This window comes from Haliotis rufescens, unplaced genomic scaffold (genome assembly GCF_023055435.1).
Source record: "Haliotis rufescens isolate VD_foot unplaced genomic scaffold, xgHalRufe1.0.p SCAF_1, whole genome shotgun sequence".
In the NCBI taxonomy this organism is placed as follows: Eukaryota; Metazoa; Mollusca; class Gastropoda; order Lepetellida; family Haliotidae; genus Haliotis; species Haliotis rufescens.
The window spans coordinates 24,551,410-24,572,021 of NW_025963779.1; the positions used below are offsets into that span (position 1 = coordinate 24,551,410).

The 20,612-nt window shown below is 42.6% G+C and overlaps 2 protein-coding genes across 9 annotated transcripts in view; both read left to right on the forward strand.

Moving 5' to 3' along the window:
* Window positions 1–1,540: 1,540 nt before the first annotated feature.
* On the forward strand, window positions 1,541–7,291 carry LOC125378260 (probable E3 ubiquitin-protein ligase DTX3). Its single transcript, XM_048393689.1, has 3 exons — window positions 1,541–2,957; window positions 3,809–4,026; window positions 6,181–7,291. The coding sequence occupies exons 1-3, from the start codon at window positions 2,802–2,804 to the stop codon at window positions 6,551–6,553; spliced, it is 747 nt and encodes a 248-aa protein (XP_048249646.1). The 5' UTR covers window positions 1,541–2,801; the 3' UTR covers window positions 6,554–7,291.
* A 2,698-nt stretch (window positions 7,292–9,989) lies between these two features.
* The window catches only part of LOC124131666, a 47,801-nt gene continuing 37,178 nt past the window's right edge, over window positions 9,990–20,612 (forward strand). For 4 of the 8 annotated variants that reach the window (XR_007220177.1, XM_048393710.1, XM_048393728.1 and 1 more), the window contains exons 1-3: window positions 10,616–10,814; window positions 13,239–13,680; window positions 18,027–18,365. Coding sequence is in view for 7 of the 8 variants with exons in the window: in XM_048393710.1 (XP_048249667.1) it covers window positions 10,788–10,814; window positions 13,239–13,680; window positions 18,027–18,365 (808 nt within the window). In the remaining variant the exon portion in view is untranslated. The other 4 variants (XM_046495097.2, XM_048393723.1, XM_048393719.1 and 1 more) reach the window with 4 other exon arrangements.

The window sequence follows — 20,612 nt, forward strand, 5'->3', positions numbered from 1 at the left end:
AATGTTGTGCCACTCCACTCGTTTCGTACGTCATAAATGCCATTAAACGCCTGGCCAATGTTGTGCCCCTCACTCGTTTCGTACGTCATAAATGTCATTAAACGCCTGGCCAATGTTGTGCCACTCCACTCGTTTCGTACGTCATAAATGTCATTAAACGCCTGGCCAATGTTGTGCCACTCCACTCGTTTCGTACGTCATAAATGTCATTAAACGCCTGGCCAATGTTGTGCCACTCCACTCGTTTCGTACGTCATAAATGTCATTAAACGCCTGGTCAATGTTGTGCCCCTCACTCGTTTCGTACGTCATAAATGTCATTAAACGCCTGGCCAATGTTGTGCCACTCACTCGTTTCGTACGTCATAAATGTCATTTAACGCCTGGCCAATGTTGTGCCCCTCACTCGTTTCGTACGTCATAAATGTCATTAAACGCCTGGCCAATGTTGTGCCACTCCACTCGTTTCGTACGTCATAAATGTCGTTAAACGCCTGGCCAATGTTGTGCCACTCCACTCGTTTCGTACGTCATAAATGTCATTAAACGCCTGGCCAATGTTGTGCCACTCCACTCGTTTCGTACGTCATAAATGTCATTAAACGCCTGGCTAATGTTGTGCCACTCCTGTCATTAAACAGTTGTGTATGTGATGCGAATGTATTTCGTTTACATCAATGTTAAGTTGTGGGTTGCTTTAACCAATGTCCAATGGGGAAAGGCAGCTGTCAAGACGCGAGTCCATATCAGTAGCATGACAGTGATATATTGACTTTATATAACAACAAAGGTCCCTTACTTGAGAAGTACGTGTCCCATAAGCACACAGAAATCGATCCACTGTTCACAGATCAATGCTATTACGTAAGCATGAATATTTCAGGTTGAGGATAGCGAGGACTTTGAAACCAATCTGTCAAAATAGATTTAACATTAGGCGCTTAGGCGCAACTTTGCTTCATGATCCGGGTCTGTTTGGGAGAAGGACCACTTCAGACTGCCAATGGCTTGTATGTAGAATGCGAAACTACTTTTCAGAAAGGAAATAGTGTTTACTTGCGGCTTTTAATAATACATTTTACCGTAACGTAGATTGGTTAATCCCCACATTTTCATTTGTCGCTTCTCTCTTGTTTAAAGCACTTTTATGTGTTGGGCGCAAATAGACCTTTAATGGTCCAAGTCGTCCTAAAACTCATAGCATACCATAGCATACCATACCGTAGCATACCATACCATACCATACCATACCATAGCATACCGTAGCATACCATACCATACCATAGCATACCATACCGTAGCATACCATACCGTAGCATACCATACCATAGCATACCATACCATACCATACCATAGCATACCATACCATACCATACCTACCATACCGACCCGTGAAGATCCGGGTTAGAATAGGTCTTCAGCTAGACACCCATGCTTGCCGTAAAGGGCGACAAACGGGATCGGGTGGTCAGGCTCGCTGACTTAGTTGATGCATGACGTCATGCATCGATCCCAATTGCGTGCATCGATGATCATGATGTCAATCACTGGATTGTCTGGTACAAACTCAATTGTTTACAGGTCGCCGTCATATAGCTGGAATATTGCTGAGTGTGGCGTTAAACAATGAACAAACAATACCATATCATTGCTGGAATTGTGTGACCTATGACCTATGTTCCCGAAATGAAAATAATATTTAGCCTCAAAGTTTCAATTAAAAACAGTATCTGTAGCTGGAAAAGTACTAAACCTTGATGATGGTTGCCTGGTCGGAGCATGCGTGGATTAACTGCTATACATGTGAGTAGCCTCATGACTACGATAAACACACGTCAGCAGCCCTGAAGGGGAGGGGTTGGAGACGGGTGGTAACTGCACAGCTGGTGGCATCAGAGTGGGCATCAGCTGATATATACTCGACTCCTGCCGTATGTTCAGTGAGAGCTGATAAAGCACCTGTCACACCAGGAAGGGAGCGTGGCCGCATGCTTTTCCGGTAAGTAAGTATCTGATGTTGTCCGACAGGTATCAAGTGGACAGAAACCACCTCTTTTGGTGCTGTGTCTGTCGGCTGTGTTAGACTTTGTGAGACCTAACTGATATCCGATCAAAACTAACAGAATATTATCTCAACCACGTATAGACACTATGTTACGAGGAATGAAATGTGGGCATAGTGGTATTTTATCTTCCTATTTTCGTATAAGAATTTGAAGTGTACATGAACACATAAAGAATAATTTAATTTACGTCATTTTAAAATCAACTGTCGTTGTTTAACTGAGTGTGGCCTTTCACTAAGTACTAAGTTCAGATGCTCACTACAAACTTTGATTACTGCATCATCAAACATTTTTATTGTCAGGCTTAAGTTTAGGCATTTTAGTTAAAGTCAAGCCAGACAAACACGTTGCTTATGAATGAGTATTGTTTTACGCCGCTTTTAGCAATATTCCAGCAATATCACAGCGGGGGACACCAGAAATAGGCTTCACATATTGTACCCATGTGGAGAATCGAACCCGGGTCTTCGGCGTGACGAGCAAACACTTTAACCACTAGGCTACCCCACCGCCCTGAAAATGCTTAAGACACCAAAAATGAGACAACCTACCAAAGGTCAATCTCACGTTTTGGAAGGCTATGTTTTAGTTAATAAAGGTAGTGGGGTTTCAACAAATTCTGATTTCAATATAATTTAACAAAAGTGCACACTGACATTTGAACCTGCGTTCACTGCGTAGCAGAACACAAACGAGTCTTTTAACATATTTTGTAGCTTCGAGACCTTGTCAACGATGGGAGCTCGTCATGAAAAGCCCCTAGCGAGACCAGCATCTGGGACTCAGCCAGATGGAAGTATGAATGTAGCCCTGAGTCAGACCAGCCTGCCGGGGCATGACTTACATGGGACCATTATCATCATATACAAGTTCCCCGATGGAACACAAGGGGTGAGTACACCACCTGCACAGACGCCCGCTAGGTGGCAGCATGGGACCACCCACGGCGCCATAGTGATGCGTGATGCATGATGGGTACAGAATGTACGGGTCCGTCGTATGAGACATGTGGCAACCCTCCTGGGACTCCGGGGAGTATATGCCGCCTGTGGTTTCATGAGTTGGATAAAACCTGTAACTTTGTATTGTTAATATTATGTTCTCGCAGGCTACAGTGGATCATACGGGTATTGTTATACTACCCTATTGAAAGGAAGAATACGTGTTGTTTATGGTCCAAATATCGAATATGAAGTAATCATTGATGCTAAAATGTATATGTTGATATGCATCAATAATTCAGGAAACAAGACAACTGTCAATTGTGTTAAAAAGGAGCTTAACTTTGGGTAATTGTCAGTGCTAGCAAATTTGTGTCATGCCCCTAAGCACATATGTGTTTGTCTTCTGACTCAAATGCTGTGATGCAATTCAGTATAGAGTTGATTACCCTTCAATACCAAAAGATACTATATCAGTTACACACATTGCGGTAATTCGACGAGTAGATCTTGGTTTTAAATCGTTAACATTTAAGGAAGCATATCGCTGGTATTCTCTTACGAGTTTTGCCTTTTACAGTTACAGAGTGCAAGGGTAATTATTACGTCCCAAAGGTAGGCAGCGGAGAGTGTTCATCAACATTGTGCTGTGTATCACATCTCCATCACGACCTCCTGGCGGAACAACACAGGGAACCCTTCCCAATTGATCCCCAACACAGCATGGGGTATCTTACACAGTATACTGAATAATTCGAGTTGTCTGTACACTAAATATTCGTATGTACCCCCTGTTGCCAGAGAGACCACCCCAGCCCGGGAGACCAGTACAAGGGCACCACACGTGTAGCCTATCTGCCGGACTGTAGGGAAGGTAGAGGTGTTCTCCAGCTCTTGAGGACTGCATTTGACAGGAAGCTGACATTTACCATTGGTCGTTCTACAACCACCAGTGAAGAGAATGTCGTGACGTGGAACGGTGTTAGCCATAAGACACTGGCGGTAGCAGGAACTAGCAGGTACACACAGTCCGGTACACCAGCACTCTGAACCATTGTTTCCCAAAGGTGGATTCAGCATTTTTTTAAAGGGAGGGGTCCAAAATATCAAAATCTTCTCTCAGCCAATGTCACTGCCTTCAAAATACCCCGGGGTTCTGGCCCCCTGGACCCGATGGACCCCCTCTGCATCCGCCTATGTTTCCAAAACTAATCACCAGTAGTGAGTGAGTACGGTTTTACGCCGAAATATTCCAGCAATATCACGGCGGGGGACAGCAGAAATGGGCTTCCCACATTGTACCCATGTCGGGAATCGAGCCCGGGTCTTCGGCGTGACGAGCGAACGCTTTAACCACTAGGCTACCTGACCGCCCCTAATCACCAGTAACAAAGCAGTCGCTGTGAACATTAGAAAAACATATCATGTATTTTTTATTGAAGTTTCTTGTTTGCAAGTTCTGAAAACTAACAACTCGAATCAATGGATACTGGTTAGGGGAGTAGAATCACTGAATTCTAAAGGCGAGTACAATCACTTCATTTTGGCTAGTCGAGCATAATCACTGGATACAGGTAACGCGAGTAGAATCACTGAATTCTAAAGGCGAGTATAATCACTTCGTTTTGGCTAGTCGAGCATAATCACTGGATACAGGTAACGCGAGTAGAATCACGAGATACTGCTAAGGCGAGTAGAATAACTGTACACCGGTAAGGCGAGTATAATTACAAGATATTTGTAAGGCGTGTAGAATCACTTGATATAGGTACGCCGAGTAGAATCCCTGGACACTGATAAGGTGAGTAGAATCACTGTATGCTGGTAGGGCGAGTAGAATCAATGTACACTAGTTAGGCGAGTAGAATTCCTGAACACTGATAAGGTGAGTAGAATCACTGTATGCTGGTAGAGCGAGTAGAATCAATGTACACTAGTTAGGCGAGTAGAATTCCTGAACACTGATAAGGTGAGTAGAATCACTGTATGCTGGTAGGGCGAGTAGAATCAATGTACACTAGTTAGGCGAGTAGAATTCCTGAACACTGGTAAGGCTTGTAGCTACAAATCACTGTACACTAATTAGGTGAGTAGAATCAATGTACACTAATTAGGCGAGTAGAACCACTGGATATTGGTAAGGCGAGTAGAATTCCTGAACACTGGTAAGGCTTGTAGAATCACTGTACACTAATTAGGTGAGTAGAATCAATGTACACTAATTAGGCGAGTAGAACCACTGGATATTGGTAAGGCGAGTAGAATTCCTGAACACTGGTAAGGCTTGTAGAATCACTGTACACTAATTAGGCGAGTAGAATCAAAAGATACCGTGTTTGGTAAATGTACTGTACACTAGAAGCCCCGTGACCTACGGCACCACAATACGCCGTGCAAGGTTGCGTCCCTTATGCGTGCAAAGATCCAATGATGGTGGGTTTGAACCCCAGATTCTCCCTGCTTATGATTCTTGGTTTGTCAGTCCTAAACGTGTGATCGCGGGTTTTACTGAAGTTGTTAACAATGTTAAGACATGTTTCACACAGTGCTTCACGTTCTTCATTAAGCTGATATAACTCACATAAAAAACAAAGTGGCGCTAAACTTTACTCACTCACCCACCCACCCACCCACCCACTCACACACTTACCAACCCACCCAACCCAACCCAACCCAACCCAACTCACTCACTCACTCACTCACTCACTCACTCACTCACTCACTCACTATCTCTCTCACTCACTCACTCACTCACTCACTCAACAACCACCCACCCAACCACCCACCCACAGACTCACTCACTCACCCACCCACCCATCCAATCACCCACCCACCCACTCACTCACTCACTCACTCACTCACTCACTCACTCACTCACTCAGGGGGGCACGGGTGGCCCAGTCGTCTAAGGCGCCGCGATTCGCTGTGCAGAGTTGCGTCCCTTGGGCATGCCAGAAACCCATGATTGTGGGTTCGAATCCCGGTTCGCCCCGATTATGTTTCAAGGTTTGTCAGCACCGAAGTGGTAAACGTCTGAGACCTGCATCACTTAGGGCTTTCCTCCTACATTAAGCTGACACGCCGTGATATGACTGGACTACTGTTAAAAGCGGCGTTAAACCCAACTCACTCACTTACTCATTACTAACTCAGTACATTTTGTTTCTATTCAGGTGGAGTTACCCGGATCCAACGTATCTAGTCCAGGTGAGGGAGGAACTGGCCAGGAAAGGAGTCACTGAGAACGGGACAACTGGTTCTTCCAACTTGTTCCCTGGGGACAACAGAGTCCACCCTGACGGTAAAGATGACAACAAGAAGGCGATGACATGCAATGAATACTACGGTGACCGTGCAGAATGTAGCAGACAGTGTTGTATATTCCAGCAGGAACGTGGAAGACCTGGAGGTAGGGACAGGGGCGGGCGACAGGCCCTGACAACACAAGCGTGTTGTAGTTATGGGCATCACAAGCGGCCACCAGGACAAGCTGTACGAGATCACCTGCCGGAGGCTGGGCACCATGACGTCGCCATGGTTGCATAACACGGAGAAATGTTTGTTTGGTGCAGGCGCCGAACTCAGCAATATTCCAGCTCTATGACGACAGTCTGTAAATAATCGTGTCTGGACCAGACAATCTAATAATTGACATGATCATCAACCTATTCAATTGGGATACAATGAGATATATCAACGAGCTCAGCGAACCCTCTCTCCCCTTACGACAAGCGTGGGTTGCTGAAGATCAGTTCTAACTCCGATCTTCATGGGGAGAAATGTGTTCAGTTGTAATACTCGCTACACCATTATATACCCTTTTTAGAAATAACACTGCATTTCCTCTTGATCTTCTGATGCTAAACCGAGACTGGTTGTCACGTTGGCCGTGTCACTATGTCATGGTTGGGTTAGGCAAAAACCATGTTAAGAGAAGAACTGCAAAGGCCATAGCTGAACGGTAGGCGCGTCCTGGAGGACTATGTGTTTTGGGTAGAGGTCCCGTCTGATCACACCGTGCCGCTGGAGACTGCGATTGAAGGTGTCAACATTCACTTATTCAGGACGCTGGCGACTTGTAGACTTTATCATTAGGTTTGTAACCTGGCTGTGAAACGTCTTGCATTTTCACCAGAAGTGTTTTCACCGCATATTGTGTAGGGCAAGCATTCATTTACGTATATATGTGTATGTACAAAGAAATAATAAATATATATTAAAAATTGGTATCATGATTAATTTTGTTAGGGTGTAATAAAAACGTAATATTGTATTGGTATAACCGAGCAGCGACAAGGTGTCGGCTAGACCTGTGGCATCTTCCCGAGGCAAGGGAGTTAACTGACTGTAAAAGTCCAGTTTCTACCCTTGCGGAACTAGGCTGGCATTTCAGGGTTCGAACGTAGCGCAACCCATGGCCTTTACGAGTTATGTCCCTTCTATGTCCATCCTATTTACCATTCAAATTCCACCTCTGATATCACCTGCATTCGCTTCAAACAAATGGAGGCGCCCAGTGAAGACCATATGGTCCAGTATCAAGATTTTTATTGTAATAAAACGGGTCTTACTTCGCGGAGCGCATCAAATCACGTGAGAAACCTTGATTAAAAGCATGAAAGGATTTTAAAAATATGTGTTGACGCTAAGTTTACGGTACACATACTTTGCAAATCCTGCAATCGACCGGAATCTGCACGGCAGTATTATACGAACCGGGTGTTGATTTCGTTACGCGATTTTGATTGGACTATACATAGACTCTTTAGCCCAGCCAAATTATAACTCCATAATCCCAGCCTTGTTCGACAAGAGTGGAAACTGGAATTTTTTAGTCAGTCAACTCTCTTGCCTCGGGAAGATGGCCCAGTGAGTTCGGTGCTGCCATTCCACATACAGAGTTGTGTCCCTTATAATTAAGTGCCAGGATTCACTGGTCGTGAGTTCAAAGCTTAGTTTCACCCTGATTGCGTACACGTGGGTTTACCACAGTCGTAATAGTTTACGACCTCCGTAATGATGGGCTTTCCTCCTTATGACCCTGACACGCCGTGATATCGCTGTACTTTGGTGGCAGATTGTTACTCGTGCTCACATCCTGTCTTCCACATGTATTTGGAAACATCTTCAACTATTAATGTAAGATTCATAAACTACAGCGACACATCAGTTTTTTTATATTATATTCATTTCACATTGCGACCAGTGAAGAACCGGGGTAGAATAAGTCTGCAATCCATGCATGCCGTAAAAGGCGACTATGCTTGTCGTAAGAGGCGACTAACGGGATCGGGTGGTCAGGCTTGCTGACTAGGTTGGTGCACGTCATCGTATACCAATTGCGTGGACCGATGCTCATGATGTCAATCACTGGGTTGTCTGGTCCAGACTCGATTATTTACGAACCGCCGTCATATAGCTGGAGTACGTCGTTAAACAAGAAACGAACAAACAAATCATATTACATTGCGCATGTACTGGAGGATAGCAATGCAACATATAAATATGTCTACTCGAGTCTTTTGTACAGTTCAAACATCCTGTTACTTACATTGAATAAGTAAATGTAAACACAACAGAGCCGCATCATGAACTGAAACATGAACCACAGCCAGGATTCTCTGACGAAAGCTATGCAAGGAGGAGTTACTTCCCTTATTTGTCAAGGCGGCGTAGGATCAAAGACGGCCAACTATAAACCAGTGTAGTTAGTTGCTTTCATAACCATGGATTCTTATCTTACCAAGATATCTGGTCTATGTTTCAATTCGAAAATACACATCTGAATGACGTATTTAATTTATGTCAAATATGTGTTGAAATGAAAAGATATATATAGTGTTATACCCTATCTCATTCTTCAAAGTACCCGTGAAGATCCGGGGTAGAATAGGTCTTTAGCAATCCATGCTTGCCGTAAAAGGCGACTATGCTTGTCGTAAGAGGCGACTAACGGGATCGGGTGGTCAGGCTCGCTGACTTTGTTGATGCATGTCATCGTATCCCAATTGCGTGGATCGATGCTCATGATGTCAATCACTGGATTGTCTGGTCCAGACTCGATTATTGACAGACCGCCGTCAAATAGCTAGAATACTGCTAAGTGCAGCGTTTAAAAAAACCACACAAACACAACAACAACAAACACAATCATTCTTCAAATACTGTCGCTCTTGTTAATACATCATAGCTAATATAGAGGAACACACTTCACCTTTAATCATCCCATATAAACTTCTGTCGGAGAAACGAGAATTATAATTGCCGAAACGCACGAAATGGCCACTGTTTACAAATATGCTGTATGTGTTACAACTTTGTTCTTGGTCAGATGATAGCCACGTATAGGTAAGGGGAAGAGGTGGTTCGACCAGCCAGGGGAATCCGTACATTTCCAAACAGAGAATGCAAACCCCCACCGTCCTGGCATCCAATTTATGTTGTTTGTTTTATGTTGTTTAACGCCGCACTCAACAATATTCCAGCTATATGACAACGGTTTGTAAATAATCGAGTCTGGACCAGACAATCCAGTGATTCTCATCATGAACATCGATCCATGCAATTGGTATACGATGACGTGCATCAACCAAGTCAGCAAGCCTGACCACCCGATCCCGTTAGTCGCCTTTTATGACAAGCATAGTCGCCTTTTACGGCAAGCATGGGTTGGTGAAGTCTTATTCTACCCAGGATCTTTACGCATCCAATTTTAGAACTCTTGAGTCATATTAGTCTACGCAGCTGGTACAAGTAAATTAGACTGGGAATTGCACATAGAATGCGTGACCATGCGTGCTCATAAGCTTAAACCTTCAGGGATCGGCATCCATCGTACCGAAAGTGGTTGAGCCCCGCAAACACAGGCCATCGTGGCCTACATTCGTCATGACTCGCAACTTTCCGTAATTGGTTTGTCCCGGAATCGTACGAGTTTGTCACGATAGCCCTGGCGATGCTATGCCAGGAGGAGTTACCTCCCTTGCGACTACACTTGACGCGGCGTATCAGTGACAGTCCAGTGCAGACGACACTTAGTTTCATTAGGTATAATGTGACGGGCGAGGCAGACCTCTCACCGATCTCAACTCAGGGTAATACCGATGTTCCCTTGGAGAATATACTCTTACTATTTCTAAATCAACTTCTCATTTCATCGACTGGCTATCATATGCCCAATAAATCAATGGTATTTTGATATGTTTGTGTGTAACTATTGCAATATAAATTGTATAAATATGAAAAGAGTATGAAACTATCATTTTGAATTTGTGAATGAAATGTTATATCTATTTAAGACATTGTAAATTCTAATCAATGCAGAAAATCATACGTAGCCTAAGTTGTCATATATTAAAATTTATATGCATTTGCAATATTGATGATTCTAATCAACTCAAAGGTCGGTGTTTTTGCGTGTAATCTTGACTATATATCATCTCCCGACGACATCTTTATCTGTCGCAACATGCTTAGATAGCATATACAACACACAGCTATGGGGTCTAGTTCACTTTGACCCGTTGAATCGTGACATAATTTCCTAGTTTCGGTTTGAAATCAGTCGCCCAAGACTGTGCAGTCCTGTCGTGGTCATCGAGGGTGAGTACATACGGAATGGCAGGCGCGTATTATATGTAATTTGAGCCTGTGTAGGTTAGTGTCTATCATATGTGTCTCCCGTGCCCTGTAGGCCGGTCATGGTAGACAGCCAGAGGGACTCGTCAAGCACAGCCAACAGTCGAACCAGGAAGTGGGTGTCCCCGCGTCCGTAAACAACATGGCTGTGCTCGGCGATCGTGAACTGGTACTGCAGTAGTTATATCGAGAGCAGAAAGTAGACAGGATGCTATATTTCCATGTTTGTAGATCGAGTGGTGTTAGGCTAATGGATATCATAATCCTTCAGCACGGACGCGTAGATTGTGTTATCATGTGATGTGATTTGTTGTTCACCCATATTTATTAATTTATTCAATATGTGCAAGTTACAGGGGTGTCGGTGATGATGCAACGTATAACATTAATTGAATTTGACCAATTGACATGCTCATTACTAATCGATGAACTTTCGCTTTCGTTTTATGTAGATGCCTTGGGTAGAGTTATCTCCCCTTAATATTCACAAAGGCTATGTTGGGTCACCCAGTGACTGCAGGTTGATTCGGCTATTTATTCTATTTTCAGGCCAAGTGAGGTAATGTCGTCGCGGGACGTCCGTCGTCGTCCAGATATTGTTATATATTACTTTGTCATTTTTGTTAAATACGTAGTGCTCTTTGGTACATGTATAGTTAGTAGTGGGACTCAAGATAATTGTTTTTTGTGATGTTTCAACTTGGACCTTTATTTGACCTTTGCACTTCAATCATAGTGAAAGCTGAAACTTTTTATGACCATTACTGAAACATTTTGTTTTGGAATGTAATGAAATTTAGTATACCGTATTCGACGCAATAAGCGCCTAGGGCGCTCGCAAAATTAGAAAAAGGGGACTCTTATTAGAATATAGTTTTGGTAAGAAAAAAAAACCAGAGTTGAAAGATCTGTAATATTTTGGTTTATGTTGACAGCCTTATATGATACTAAAGAAAAGTCTGTGCGTATTTTACACGACATATATATTTTCAAGAATTTAAATGCCCATAATTAATGATGCATATAACACTCGAGTGCGTATTATGCGCGAATAAATAAGTCTTGTGTACACTGATCAATCGGAAGGGGTGCTAATTGGGATTGTTCACTAGCCAATATATCAGCACATAACGCACATATATCAGCACATAACGCCGTGGGCGCTTATTACGTCGAATACGGTATGTGATAATCTAAACTCAACTCCTTCAACTGATCATACACTTAGACAATTAAGCTACTCCATAGTTCACATAGTTAATTTCATGCCTATTGAACCTGTGCTGAGAGTAAGGTAATTTAGGTTAATTAAACGAAATTGTAACATATATACTCCCTAAGCTGTGAGTCCCCTATCCCTACTCAGTACTTTAATCTAATTAGGACTGATACATTACACCTGTAGGTATATTCCCTCTTTGCCTAAAGAAAAATAGCTAACAATTGGGACGTCTAACTAATGGGACGTCTAACTAATGGGACGTCTAACTAATGGGATGGGACGTCTAACTAATGGGACGTCTAACTAATGGGATATAACCTGTAGTAGTGGTGGGGCTCAACATATGTGTTCCTTATTTCACCAACATTTTGAAATTTGCACTTTGGACAGTGATCTTAATTTCTTTCAAAATGCATTTCCTCACACCGTAAACATCATCTCGTCAGCAAGCTGTGTTCCTCTGGAGCTGAAACTTCATTTGCTTGTTCCCAACGATGACATCTGAATATCTGAATTTGTTCCCGAGGTTTGAATCCGAGTTTTATAGCAACAGCCGAGGCGGCCGTATCGACACTTTATGGCGACTGCTCAGTCAGTTTAGGTCAAAATGTGCAGTAATGGTTTTAAATTCTATCAAGGTACACTGTTGATTCTGTAAACATCCTGGACTAGGCCAGATTAAGGAAACTCTGAGGATTTTACTGTGTTATTTGTGAAACAATGGGAAAATATGTATACCTTTGAAAAAAAAGATCTCCTTAGAAGATACAAGCATGATAAGACTCAGAATTGAAACTTTTGTTTAAAGTAAAGTTGACTATTGTGTATTGCAACAAAGTTCTACATTAATACATTTATTCCTGCACATTTAGAAACATCGTGAATAATTAGAGTAGCTGCCTTTGTTGACATGTTAAACTGTTAACGCTACCGTGACACTATTTACACAAATTACCACTCAACTCAAACGTTCCTGAAATCACATAACAATTACGATAACACGTCAAAATATTTTCTATTTATAAATTTCGGGGTCATCTCACGTTGATATTTATGAATAATGACATTGTGGAATCAGGTTATGTATTTTATGATGGTCTTTCGTTGAAAACCTTTTTGCAAGGAATAATAATTCGAAGAACTGGATATTGTCTTCAGTTATTTCAAAATAGGTAAAGGGCCCAAAAATAAAATTGCAAGGTCCTTAAATCAAGTTACATGACTTGATATGATTTGATGCGTTCCTGCAGTTCTAAAGTTGGTTGGAATCAGGCCATGACTTGCATTTCATGTGTGGTGATGCATTTGTGAAGAAAGTACATAAAATGAACGCACAGAACCAGCCAACATTTAACACTTCTTGGTTTTAAGTTGCAGGCTCGAGAAGAGGAGAGGATGGCAGGTGCCCGTCCACTACCCACTCAGGAACTATTTAAGATGGCAAACCAGATGGAGGTGGTCACGTACGTCGGGGACATCACGACGATAAGTGACGCCAGTGGCGTTGTGACGGGGGAAGGGCTGGAGTTTGAACATGATAGTTTTGTCACAAGGGCTCTGAAAGAAAATTCAAGTGAATTTGCTGTGAAAAGAGAAGAACTAAAGGGGAAAGCAAGACGTTTCAAGTCGTGGTCAGTTCACACCACGATACTATCTGAACCATCGCCATTTAGTTATGTCTTTCACGCCGTCATCAAAAGCCCTGACCATACCAACAGATGGGTGAAGAAAACGGAACACTTATACAAGACAATAATGAAGAAAGCAGAGAAGAATGATGTGAAAGTGTTGGCTATTCCTCTTCTTGGTACAGGTGAGATATGTGTACTCATCTTATATTTCATTGATGATTATTATAGAAGTATTCATGTAAGTATTCTTTGCACAGAAATTTGTGCAGGTGTTCGTTGGCGGCTTCTGTCGTGCGCACAGGCAACAACCAGACCGCAACGTAATGAGTGAGTGATTGTTGTTTAACGTCGCAGTCAGCAATATTCCAGCTACGTCACAGCGTTTGTTGATTATATTAGCATGATTGTGTAAGCTAGCATGAATTGTCGTTGTGGATGTAGCTGGGGATGCAGATGTATTTTCAGCTGGGAGCCCTGTACATTGATAAAGACAGAACTTCTCTGTTTGACACTGACGACAACAGGGAACCTTACATTTCAAATGCAATATGTATGTGAGTCAGAACGTCTGCCTCTGTCAAACAGAGTGTAAAAAAGCTTCGCATCAGGATTATTCCAGGCAGCTGGCCCAACTAACAACTCTTCACAATGTGTTTTGTCAGCATTTGTACACGGATCCACATGATGTCCCCCACAAAATTTGCTTGTTGCCACCAACGATGACATCTGAATAGATGTCATCACTCAATGAGTGAGTGAGTGAGTATGGTTTTACGCCGCAATATTCCAGCAATATCATGGCAGGGAACACCAGAAATGGGCGTCACACATTGTACCCATGTCGGGAATCGACCCGGGTCTTCGGCGTGACGAGCGAACGCCTTAGCCACTGGGCTACCCGACCGCCCCAATCACTCAATGACCGACATGATAACTCACACAACCTTTGTACACTACTAGTGTCATTGCTCAAAGATCGACATGATATCCCAAACAACACACATGTACACTACTAGTGTCATTACTCAAAGATCGACATGATGTCCCAAACAACACACATGTACACTACTACTGAAGTAGTGTCATCACTCAAAGATCGACATGATGTCCCAAACAACACACATGTACACTACTAGTGTCATTACTCAAAGATCGACATGATAACTCACACAACCTTTGTACACTACTAGTGTCATTACTCAAAGATCGACATGATGTCCCAAACAACACACATGTACACTGCTAGTGTCATTGCTCAAAGATCGACATGATAACTCACACAACCTTTGTACACTACTAGTGTCATTACTCAAAGATCGACATGATAACTCACACAACCTTTGTACACTACTAGTGTCATTACTCAAAGATCGACATGATGTCCCAAACAACACACATGTACACTACTAGTGTCATTACTCAAAGATCGACATGATATCCCAAACAACACACATGTACACTACTAGTGTCATTACTCAAAGATCGACATGATGTCCCAAACAACACACATGTACACTACTAGTGTCATTACTCAAAGATCGACATGATGTCCCAAACGACACAGATGTACACTACTAGTGTCATTACTCAAAGATCGACATGATAACTCACACAACCTTTGTACACTACTAGTGTCATTACTCAAAGATCGACATGATGTCCCAAACAACACACATGTACACTACTAGTGTCATTACTCAAAGATCGACATGATATCCCAAACAACACACATGTACACTACTAGTGTCATTACTCAAAGATCGACATGATGTCCCAAACAACACACATGTACACTACTAGTGTCATTACTCAAAGATCGACATGATATCCCAAACAACACACATGTACACTACTAGTGTCATTACTCAAAGATCGACATGATGTCCCAAACAACACACATGTACACTACTAGTGTCATTACTCAAAGATCGACATGATATCCCAAACAACACACATGTACACTACTAGTGTCATTACTCAAAGATCGACATGATGTCCCAAACAACACACATGTACACTACTAGTGTCATTACTCAAAGATCGACATGATATCCCAAACAACACACATGTACACTACTAGTGTCATTTCTCAAAGATCGACATGATGTCCCAAACAACACACATGTACACTACTAGTGTCATTACTCAAAGATCGACATGATGTCCCAAACAACACACATGTACACTACTAGTGTCATTACTCAAAGATCGACATGATGTCCCAAACAACACACATGTACACTACTAGTGTCATTACTCAAAGATCGACATGATAACTCACACAACCTTTGTACACTACTAATGTCATTACTTAAATATCGACATGATGTCCCAAACAACACACATGTACACTACTAGTGTCATTACTCAAAGATCGACATGAAGTCCCAAACAACACACATGTACAGTACTAGTGTCATTACTCAAAGATCGACATGATGTCCGAAACAAAACACATGTACACTACTAGTGTCATTACTCAAAGATCGACATGATGTCCCAAACAACACACATGTACACTACTAGTGTCATTACTCAAAGATCGACATGATAACTCACACAACCTTTGTACACTACTAGTGTCATTACTCAAAGATCGACATGATGTCCCAAACAACACACATGTACACTACTAGTGCATTACTCAAAGATCGACATGATGTCCCAAACAACACACATGTACACTACTAGTGCCATTACTCAAAGATCGACATGATATCCTAAACAACTCACATGTACACTACTAGTGTCATTACTCAAAGATCGACATGATGTCCCAAACAACACACATGTACACTACTAGTGTCATTACTCAAATATCGACATGCTGTCCCAAACAACACACATGTACAGTACTAGTGTCATTACTCAAAGATCGACATGATGTCCCAAACAACACACATGTACACTACTACTGCAGTAGTGTCATTACTCAAAGATCGACATGATGTCCCAAACAACAAACATGTACACTACTAGTGTCATTACTCAAAGATCGACATGATATCCCAAACAACACACATGTACACTACTAGTGTCATTACTCAAAGATCGACATGATGTCCCAAACAACACACATGTACACTACTAGTGTCATTGCTCAAATATCGACATGATGTCCCAAACGACACACATGTACAGTACTAGTGTCATTACTCAAAGATCGACATGATGTCCCAAACAACACACATGTACACTACTAGAGTCATTACTCAAAGATCGACATGATAACTCACACAACCTTTGTACACTACTAGTGTCATTACTCAAAGATCGACATGATGTCCCAAACAACACACATGTACACTACTAGTGTCATTACTCAAAGATCGACATGATGTCCCAAACAACACACATGTACACTACTAGTGTCATTACTCAAAGATCGACATGATGTCCCAAACAACACATATGTACACTACTAGTGTCATTACTCAAAGATCGACATGATGTCCCAAACAACCTTTGTACACTACTAGTGTCATTACTCAAAGATCGACATGATATCCCAAACAACACACACGTACACTACTAGTGTCATTACTCAAAGATCGACATGATGTCCCAAACAACACACATGTACACTACTAGTGTCATTGCTCAAATATCGACATGATGTCCCAAACAACACACATGTACAGTACTAGTGTCATTACTCAAAGATCGACATGATGTCCCAAACAACACACATGTACACTACTAGTGTCATTACTCAAAGATCGACATGATAACTCACACAACCTTTGTACACTACTAGTGTCATTACTCAAAGATCGACATGATGTCCCAAACAACACACATGTACACTACTAGTGTTATTACTCAAAGATCGACATGATGTCCCAAACAACACACATGTACACTACTAGTGTCATTACTCAAAGATCGACATGATGTCCCAAACAACACACATGTACACTACTAGTGTCATTGCTCAAAGATCGACATGATAACTCATACAACCTTTGTACACTACTAGTGTCATTGCTCAAAGATCGACATGATAACTCACACAACCTTTGTACACTACTAGTGTCATTACTCAAAGATCGACATGATAACTCACACAACCTTTGTACACTTCTAGTGTGATCACTCAAGGATCGACATGATGTCCCCCCCCCCCCCCCCCCCCCCCCCCAAAAGATTATACAGCAGCAGTGTCATAACTCACCTATCATTATGTCCAACGGTAGTGTCATTATTTAAAGACTGGTCCTGTATATCCTGTATTAGATATGTTCTGAGTCTTCGCAATTCAGAGTAGCGATCCTTAGCTGTGACAGGATCCGCTGAACGTGGGTTCGAATAGCAGAGTCTACCTGATTATGAACCTTTGTCTCTCGGAGTCACACCCGTGCATCACCGTACATGTGTTTCACCAAATTGAACTTCTTGAAAAGCTTGACTTTCACCCTTCCTTTATGGCAGTATTATCTATATGAACTCTCGTGAACAATCACAAAACTAAATACTTGTATGCAGTTTGAAGTCTGCCTTTCAACGTGTGTATGTCTTTGCTTGTCAGGTCGAGGTGGTGCATCTCCAGCAGACGCTGCCCAGGCCGCTGTGAAAGCCGTGGCTAAGTTTGACAACCAGCGCCTGCAGAAGGTGTTTTTGGTTACAATCGACAAATCCATCGGCGACACATTGTATACCCAGTGTGAATACCAAGGAAGTCCTCTCTGCCGTGAGAAAAACTTTAAACGTCGAAACTCCATTAGGAGGTTTTTTTGTGGAGGTTCAAGAACACAGGATGAGGATAGGGCTAGCTATGGGAAGGCACCAATGGACAACCGTCCACGTTCTAACCGTAACAAAGACCAGAATCACAGCCGTCCGGTCGAGAAGTACACACAAATTGGAGATGAAAGGAGAGATGAAACCAATTTTCACCGAAATCAATATACAGGATCGATCGAGGGAAATGAGAATCACAACAGATATAGACCAGAAAATGAGTATGATGGTAGCTATAGAAAGGCACCAATGGACAACCGTTCAGGTTCTCATCGCAACAGAGACCAGAACCGCAGATACCCGGATGAGGGGTACGGACCAATTACCCATGGGTATGAAGATTATGAGAGGGCTGAAACCGATATACATACAGGAGCGGTGAACACAAGTGAGAAACGCCACAGAGATAGGCGATCTGAAACGGTTCCAAATTCACGTACTGTGAATGACCGTGAAAACAGATGTGACACACGAGAAGCAGGGCACAGGCATGTAGATGGACAGGGTGATGATTATGGAAAACCAGTAAAGACCATGCAGACAAACCCGGGTGACACGACACACAGAAATAATGCACATCACGAAGGAGTTGATGGGCATGGACAGGACAGGGGAGACTACTCTGGGTACAACAAAGCAAACAATGAGACCATGTTTTCTTTGCCGGATCGACATCACAATGGCGATACAAGGGGTGAATCTGGAAACAGGTCGCTGAACGTTGCTGACGTACATTCAAGTCACATCCAGTCACAAACCTTTCCAAAGCATTCCAGGTCAGAACCTGTATCTTCTCGCGCAGTGTTACATGGGAACACCTATACCGCACCCCACCGGGACACCACACATGACAGCCATCATTTGAGTTATAAGGGATACCACACTGATAAACATGGCGATGATGGTAGTCGACAACTGAGGCAACAAACCAAGACCACCAAGGCAACTCTTGTCGTCGGTCAGACATGTTTGGATGAAAGCGCATCTGGATTTGATCACAATGGCAGTGTCCACCATGGCACTAGTCGCTCACCCTATCCATTGACCGTCAACCTTGATGCTGTCGGCGGAGAGCCAAGGAATGTAAGGCATACTTCAAGTACAGACAGGGTACGTGGCATGGATAATTCCACCAGACCAGAAGTCGGAATAAAGACTGAAATAAATGGAGTTCCCTGTGGGGATAGTACAGTCCCGCCTGGAAATAGCAATGCGAAGGTAGCAAGAAAGGAGAGTAGCAATGATGTCAAGCTCCTTGATATGAGTGTAACCAGAAGCTGTCCTATTTGTATTGGTCCAATCACAGACCCAAAATGGCTGAAGAAATGCGGCCATGTGTTCTGTCGGGAGTGCATAGATGACAGCTTCAAGAAGTTCAAACCCGTGTGTCCCAGCTGCAACATGGTGTATGGCGTCCTGACGGGGAACCAGCCGGAGGGGTCGATGGATGTCGCCTTCAGCGGGGAGCACCTGCCTGGGTATGAGACCTGTGGCACCATCAGTATCACATACCATCTGCCTAGTGGCCTACAGAGGGTAAGTGTCATTGCAGTTACTAAAATGCATGTCGTCTATACACATTTATATATACGTGTTAGACTCAAACGTCAAGTTTAAATTGGTACACGTTGAAGTAATGTGAAATATTTTATTAGTGATGCAGTGTTTACAGTCAAATAACAAATTACAAAAGGCAGGAAGAAATTGGATAATTTTTATATATTTCTTCATTTCTAACCCTTTTCGCAAACACCTCGTGTCATCACTGAATTTCAGTGATCCATTCGTAAATTTTTTTTGTGTCTTTTCCGCCCAGTTGTGTCTGTTTCGGCAGATAACAGAGACATGTAATTATCTGGCGTAGACGTTACATATACATGTATATATGTGCAACCTGATGTTTGGGTGTGATGTTATTAAAACTTAAACTATACCACATGGTCTCGCAGGAAGACCACCCGAACCCAGGACAGCCCTACAAGGGAACAACGAGACGAGCTTTCCTGCCAGACTGCCGAGAAGGTAGAGATGTTCTCCGCCTCCTGAAGAAGGCGTTTGACAGGAAGTTAACCTTTACCATCGGTCGTTCTACAACTACCGGTCAAGAGAATGTCGTAACGTGGAACGACATCCACCATAAGACGAACATGGAAGGTGGACCTACGAGGTAAACAGATGGTGTTTGTTTATGCGTCAAAATTATAATATTATTTGAACTATTTGTTTCGAAGCAATTGAAATACTTCTGTTCAGATCAGTAGCACGAATACAAGTATTCAGCAAGCTGTCATATTCTCAAGTACATATTACGAGATACTCGCGAGAGATAGGATAAGCATAAACAGTAACACATCCTACATGAATCTTACTAATT